The sequence below is a fragment of the Lonchura striata genome, chromosome 11 (assembly GCF_046129695.1).
Source record: "Lonchura striata isolate bLonStr1 chromosome 11, bLonStr1.mat, whole genome shotgun sequence".
Classification (NCBI taxonomy): domain Eukaryota; kingdom Metazoa; phylum Chordata; class Aves; order Passeriformes; family Estrildidae; genus Lonchura; species Lonchura striata.
This window is the reverse complement of record NC_134613.1, coordinates 9,926,190-9,934,334: the sequence shown is the minus strand read 5'-3', so window position 1 is coordinate 9,934,334 and position 8,145 is coordinate 9,926,190. Positions and strand designations below refer to the sequence as shown.

General features: G+C 35.8%; 1 protein-coding gene across 1 annotated transcript in view; it reads left to right on the top strand.

The window, feature by feature from the left end:
- Nucleotides 1-1,903: 1,903 nt before the first annotated feature.
- The window catches only part of TJP1 (tight junction protein 1), a 187,772-nt gene continuing 181,530 nt past the window's right edge, over nucleotides 1,904-8,145 (top strand). Inside the window, exons 1-2 of the mRNA XM_077785881.1 lie at nucleotides 1,904-2,246; nucleotides 5,103-5,247. Coding sequence (XP_077642007.1) covers nucleotides 1,904-2,246; nucleotides 5,103-5,247 — 488 coding nt within the window. The remainder of the gene's footprint in view (nucleotides 2,247-5,102; nucleotides 5,248-8,145) is intronic.

Sequence of the window (8,145 nt, the reverse complement as noted above, 5' to 3'; positions counted from 1 at the left end):
CATCTTTGGGTAGTGCCTTATGAACTCAAAAACGTGTAACTTTGGGCTTGCTCTGGCATTTAGTGAAGTAAGGAAGAACTTCCCCTCTGAAGGCTGAGAAGGCTGATTCAGAGGATGCTGTCTAACATATGTGCAGTGCCAATATCCTCTATCAGGATCTTTTATTTGCTGAGATAATGTGGTGTTAATTAGTAGAACTTATGAGACAGAAACAATTTGAAGAGAGCAAAAAAATCATACTACCTCTATGAATGTTCAAAGCTAGAGGGAATTTGGAGAGTTAAAGCCTCCTTCCAAAGTCTATCTAGAAGACCTGCCAGATAGGTTGGCTACTTTCTCTGCCCTGTGCAGCTGGTTTAGCTGTGCTCCCTGGCTCGTGGTTAGGATGGCTCATGTTGGGATGGCAGCTGCTTTGCACCATCTCTGTCCCCCCAGAGGGCCCTCTGTGGTGTGTGGTGTGCAGAGCACAGGGAGCTCTACCTGAGATGATCACAGCAGCGTTATGGCCAGTAAGCCATAACATTGTAAACTGAGACAATTAATATTTCTTCAAATAAAACACAAACCCATGGTCCTTGCCCCACATGATGTGTCACACAGAGGCTTGTTGTATCTGCAAACAACCACAAGGTGACAGGCAATGCTGCCAAACAATTCCGTGAAGCCTCGCTGGCTAACTGGATGCTCGCATACACAAGAAGATTCCTGTGTTAGGATATGGTCAGTGGTCAACTTTAATGTTAACTGAATGTACTTGAACTTTAGGAAACAGAAGAAGCCTGAGAGGAGGATACCATGGTTGCAACTTAAGATTACAAGAACAGAAAATATTCTAAAACTCATTGGACTAAAAGCTTGGCAAAATATTTTTGTTTGCTCCACAACAGATAAACTACCCTTTAGAAAAGTGCAGGTAAGGTCACATGAGCAAGGCCATGGATGCATTATCAGTTGGAAGAAATAGAAAAAGAAAAAATAGACTAAGAAACAGGAAGGGGAGGCAGGAAATGTTCATAGCTTTTCCATAGAGGGAATTTATGTTGACAGAAAGTATGAAAACAAGACCGAGAAGTCCATGTACTAAGGATCATTTGCATAAGGGAGGTTATGTAATGTGTGATCCTCAATGAATGATTATCAGTGGCAGAACACCTCCACTGGGATTGCAGTAATCTCCACTGTTAAACCTGGCTCAGGAAACGAATGCTACATGATTTATTTTGCTTGGAAATGGCATAAAAATATAGACATGTAGAAATGTTGTTATTCTTAGTAGTTATGTACTTACCTTGACAAAAAAGGTCTTATTCTGTAACTTTTTTTTTTTTTTACCTTTTGCATATAGGTTTACAGAATATATATAGAAACATGCTTTCTAAATGTGTAATTTCATTCCATATTAAAGCTAATATTTTATAGAAGAACAAGAATTGGATGGTATTTGTACTGTGGTTTGGGTATGGCCTCTGAGGAATATAAAATCAAAGTGTACAAAGGATGCTTTATTTTATGTCCTGTACCAGCTTGTACAGATTATTTCCATTTGATCAGCTGTCTTCTAGAATGAATTATTTTTTGCAAAGAGATATCTTTGAAGATCAGTTATAGAATTAAAAAGTAACAGTAGCTAAGCAATTCTCAGTCTCATCATTATGGTTCAGAAGCTGTTAACAGTTGTAAAGGGCTAATTAGTGTAATGTAATCCTCTTAGGAGGCTGCAGGCATTGAGCTAGATTTCTTTATAATTTGTATGTAGGCCTTCTTCATTCCATTGGTATTACAATAATCACAGACATCAGTATGTATATGCATTCTAGCTATCCACATTATGTTGATTCTGTATACTGAATGCTGCACGAGAAATGCAGAAGTAGAATTTTCTATTTTCTATTTAAATATCAAAATGTTTGGAAGAACAGCCAAGTCTTGGTTTTACAACTGTGCAAAATCTACCAGAAGAGAAAATGAAAACAGGAGTAAGTGGCTCTCTGAAATCCCAAGCAATCAGAGACAGAAAATACTGGAAGAGCTGGATGTGAACAAAGTGCTGTCATATTTGGTTTACAAGAGAGTCTTTTCCTTGGAGGAATACAAAGACATTTGGTCTCAGGAGAGCTACAAGAAGAGAACAGAATATTTTCTAGATAAACTCTATTTAAAAGGCCCAGGTGCTTTCTCTGCCTTTTGTTCCATTTTGGAGGAGGTCTCTCCTAACTTGCTGACATGTTTTCTCCTTGGCTATGAAGGTAAGGTCACTGCTCTGAAATGCTTAAGTGTATATTGGTAATGTCTTGCAATCCTTTGACACTAATAGTTATTTGCTATAATTAGTGTTTACTTTCTCTCTTGCACTAAACCAGAGATAGTATTTACTACCTTTATGGTTTTTAGTTATGAAATAAAAAATAATTAGGAGAAAAAAAATCTTAAATATATTTTATTGTTATACTTAGAACATTTAACCTGATAAAATGCTGAATACTCAAATTGCTGCTATTAATAAATGAAAGTCAGGATGGTGAAAAGGATTTCTAGGTATTACTGATAACGCTTAGATGAGAAATGTAACACTGATTATTTACGTTCCTTACGCTTTCTGAAATATTTAAAAATAGATTGAGAAGTTCTGTAGGCAAAAACCCGAGTAAGTGATCCCGTTCACATTTTTCTTGTTAGTTATTGTATCTGTCTGTAAACAACTGTGTGAAAAAGGGTTGAATTCCTAAATATCAACAATACGAGTGAAATTAATCAAATAGTGATTTGGCCATCAGGCACCAGCCGTACTTATTTGCGGAACAATATTTTGCTAGATATTAGCAAAGGTAATGTGAAAAATGCGTAGGGTGCTTACAATTATATCTTACTGACCTATTTTTATTTTTTGTGTCTGTTATATTCTAAATTTCAGTCTATCAAGTCAACTAGAGTTTTTCTCAGCAATGACTGCAGGGTTGTGCTCAAAGGTTATATAGGGAATGTCCTTTTAGAATGTAATTAAAATAGTCACATCTTTCACTGATCTATTCAGTACCAGGTTTAAGCAACTTAAAATTACAAGTATTTATAAATAAAATAAGTCTGAGTCCTGTAAAAAACATTAATAAACTAAATATGAAAAAATTTGAAATATAAAACCATTTTGACCTTTGAAATAACTAGATTGTGCCCTCTCTTGACAGCCTGATTACTTTTAAAATTGACAGTTGGAGTTCTAATTACATGAGAAAGCAACAGACATTTTACCCTAATTTAATTATGAAAGATGCCCATTTAATGTAGCTTTTCAAGATCAATTTACAATAAGGTTTTATGGCAGTAACAAGAAAATCAAAGGATGTTGCTGGGGAATTTAATACATGTACAAAATACTTCACAGACTACAATGCTATAAAAAAAGCTACCTAGGCCCTCTTTTCACTATCTTTTTTTTTTTTTTTAAGCATAGAAATATAAATACAATTGATTATAAATACATTATAAAGCCAGGTCTTTTGGAATACACTTTTTGGAATGAAAATTTGGGCTTCCTCTGATTTAACTGAAGAGACAGTGCAGGGAGGGTTTTTATTCTATGCCATCTAAATAGATCATGCAGGGGCCTGTCACAGAACAGATTTCAGTCTTCCAGTGGGTACAAGGTTTGGGGGTAGCACTGCTCTAAAGGGGATGGCCTCAGCAGAGGAGTGCAAGTCAAGGACTCTGTCTCCCTGACAACATCACAGGAGATACAGAGAAAAAGGAGAAAGCAAATGCCACACATTTCCAAGAGTAAAGGATACTGTTGGAACAGCATCCCAATCCATTCTGTCTGTGCCTTGTGCAGGCAGAAAAATGCCTCAGGCTGCCTTAGCTCAGCCACTATTACACTCTTTCTTCCTTCCCCTCCCCCAGTAGTGCTTATCAAATATGCAAAGCTAGTTTTAGAATCTGCTTTTGCTAGTAATAATTGACTGGATAACAGGCAAAGAAAAACACATGCTATATATACACATTAATTCATGCAAATAATCTGTTTAAATTCATGCACACATACATTGCAGATTCAATTAAAATGCATTATGTGTTCTGGCATTGTGGATTTTTATAGATCAATTTTGATAAACCGTGTTACAAGGTGCACAGAAAGATGTGATGAAAAAGAACATTGTTCATTATTTCCATTACCATAATTTTCTTCTCCATCCTCTAAAAGCTGACTGATAGGGCAAAGGAATCAAGAGGAAGGAATGCAGTCTAGATGCATGACGAGAAGCTGCTATGCCTGTGCTATGTGGCATCAGCACTACCAGAGCAGTGCCATCCTGCCCACTGTACTTGTTAAAGACACTCTTTGTGGAAGGCTGACTGAGCACACAGAATAGAATCAATTCCTGTTATTGATCAGCTGCATGTACAGTGGGACCAGTTTCTGTTCTCTGGACCTGTCCCTGTTGGCAGATATGGTTATTTTAATGGGTTTCCATTGTCTGCATGCCCTACAGAAAGGACCATTTGACAGGTGCTGGAAATGTGGCATGACTCCAAGAGGTCACTCAGGCTGTGGATTAATGTGGCTCACTGCAAGTACTGTGAACTGTGCTAGTGAAATGTGGCCACCGAAGGATATACTGTTGCTTGCACATAATTGTTTTAATACTTTGAACTCTTTCACCTCATAATTTCCAATAATTACCCTCACAGTAACTTAAGTGGCGTTATAGCCCCACTGATGCATCAAGATTAGTGACTTGATTAGTTTACTTACAATTCTTCCTATAATATAAAACAAAGCCCCTAGTGATTTCATGCGGAGAAACAGTTGGTTACTACTTGCCCATATGATACAATAGAAAGTCAGCTCTTCATTGGCCAGGAAGAAATTTACATGGAGTAAGACTTTTTATTATTTCCAAATTTCTATAAATAGTCTGACCTATATATCTCAGGTCTATTGGAAATATGAATAGGGAAACAACTTTATGAATATAAGGTCAAAAGACACTGTGTTTACCTATATCAGTCACTTATCCAAATGTAACATCACTGACAGAATTACATCAAATTGTAGATGTTATTTTTAATTATGCATCAGCTATTAGAGAAATTTCTTTGTTATCCAGACCATTTGCATTTCCCAGCGTTATCAGAGCAAACAAATCTGAGAGCTGTAGCAGAGATGGAGCTTCACGAAACCTGTCAGATGAGTGACCAAGAAGGAAGCCTTTCTGCTGAGGAGCAACTGAACCAGTCATTCAACAAATACAGGTTAAAATTATCACTGTCATGATGTTTTTAATAATCACAGCATTTCCTAAGACTTAATTTCTGCATAAGTGAAGTAACATTGAAACTTTCAAGGGTTTAATTGCATTTGATTTTACCTGGCATTTGTAAAATACAATTCTGCTTTGTATAAAGAACATTTTGGATGTTGATTTTTGAATGCTGTTGAATGCTGGGAATTATCCCTGGTCTTTGCTACAGGTATTCAGTAGTGATGTAATGCATTGATGACATTGCTAGTTTTCAGTGTTCAAGGGCTAAGTACATATGTAGAAGAATATTTTACTCATACATTTTCTTGGAGTGTGGCAGACAGCCTAAGTTAGTATCACAGTTTCTGTTATTTTTATTTACTTTCAGATGAATAGAAACTATTCATATATATAGAGGAAGACCTATGTAAGAACAGCATGTAACCTGATACATGCTGTGATACTGGGATTTAAGTCTCTTCTTCAGAGATTTGAACATAAAAGGAGGAGAAATAAAACCTTGGAAAATCCTAAAATGCTTCAATTGATGTAGTTACTATTCAGTTCCAGCATTTGCAGTTGTGTGTTTGGAGTCATGCTTTGCCTAATTTGATATGGAATCTAGCTGAGAATGGACTACAGCTCACAATAGCTCATTAGCTGTTAAGAAATTCTGTCCAACTAAGACAGAAACATTCTGAGAAATGTCTTGAAAAATCGTTAAAAGCTGTCCTGTTTTGATGTGCTAGTAGCATATTAAGAGCAAATGATGAAAGCTTCAATACTATTGCATGCCTAGGTTAGTTTTGTTAAGTTGGAGCTAGTGTCTGGATTACGTTAGTTTTTAGAAATGTAATAAAAATTAATGACTCTGAAATGATTGTGAAACAATTGCAGTTGTATGAGGTTGAACTGATCCTGAGTAGTAGTGAAACATGAAATGATAATAGAGTAGTATTTGCCAAACTGTACAGTATGGGCTGATCTATACCCACAATTAATAAAATCCCAGTCAGAACTCACTTTTCATTAGACATTCACAGGAGTTCCAGGAGACTTATAGCCATTCACTGTCTGAATATGTGCCATTTGGATTTTAAAGGTCCTCTAACTGCACAAAACAATTCACTTACAAAACCAAACCAATTAAGAAGTGCCTGAAACTAAAGAATCACATTAGGGAAATAATGGACAAAAAGGAAATCTTTCCTGAAGTCAGCTTGTATAGTACAATAAAAATGTGGTCTATAAAACAAGTGAAATTCAGTAAGGTTGAGGTTTTCCTATTGTGATTTGGTTTACAACTTTTCAGGGCAAGCAGCTTATCTATGAATGCCCTCACAAAAATACTAGACAGAAGTACCATATTGCATGATTTCTGCAAGTCAGTGCTAAGGATATGTTCTTGGTCTGGTTTGGAGGACAGAAATTATTGTCCTGGTTCTGTTTATTGTCCTCTCTGTACCTTCTTTCCCAGAATACCCTCTTCAAAACAAGACAACCTCTATTAGACTAATGGATGGAATTATAGGTTGGGTCAGTAATTGCCTGAATATGACCTCAATTAGTACTGTTTTCAATACATTTTTGGTGTGAGTTGTTCTTGTTGCCTTTTGGTTTTTTTGGTTGGTTTGTTGTTGTGGTTTTTTTCTATTTATTTCTCAAGCATTACTGGACAGTTGGTGCTGATCCTATGAAAATCATGAAGATATGATAAAGAAAATAATTACTATTTTCCTCAAACTTTCGGTTTTCTTCTTTAACAAAATTTTATATTCTCCTGTTGACTGAGAACTAAAATGCTGAAGCAGGTAACTCTCTGTAGTATTAATAGTAAATACAGATGTTTCTTTCCCATGTATTAAGAAGAGATTGTGTTACAAAGGCTCTCAAATAAATTATCAGAATAAGTGATATCCAAACTGTGGAAATCAGATACTATTTTTGTAGTTGTTATAAAACAAGCTGTCCATTTTCACAATGTGAGCAACAAGAGATTTTTGCACGCAATTTTTCCATTTTCCTGTAAATGGATTATGATTATGTGATACATCCTTTATAGTGCATGTAATTAATTCGTGTTTGAAGTATCATTTATGGATTTCCCAGTTTTGTTATAATTCTAGAATGTCTGAGTTCCATTGTAGAATATGCCTTTCTGAATCTATTGGAATTGTGGTTTACAGCTCTTAAATAAGTTAAGTTTCAACATTAGCTCAGTTGGTTAGAATAAGGTGCTAATAACACAACCAAGGTCGTGGGTTCAATCCATGTATGTGATTGCCTTAAGTTACTTAAGAGTTGGACTTGATGATCTTTGTGGGTCCCTTTCAAGTCAGAATATTCTGGAATCTGTCATTTGGAAATTAACATTTTGCACAGGGAAACAAAGCTCATGTGTGGCAAAACTTCACTGCTAATGATAAGTTCTATTGTAAAGCTGAAAGTCTTTGCCTTGCTTTAAATAACAAAAAATAATGTATACAAAGTATGTAAACATCATCTATTCAGAAAAAAAGTGCAGATCTAGGCCACAGCACAGATTTTTATGATTTTTTTTGACAGTTATATATTGGCATCTGACACCTCTGAACATCATTACTAATTTAGGTAGTAGAGTGTTTATGTAATTTTTGCATGTGTTTTCTGTTCCTTCAGAAACTTAATAACAATAACAATAACAATAAGCATCAACAAATGCAGCATTTGGCAGTTAATACTGAACACTAGTACTTGTCTCCAATAAAGCCCTGTTCAGTGGTGCCACTAGATGGTACTGCACCACAGTACAATTCCTTGGCTCCCTATTTGAAATTATAACTGTGAATGATTAATTAGAATTGCAACAATCGCATAATGACTTGTTTGCCCAGTTTTCCTAGACACAATACACACACACACACGCACA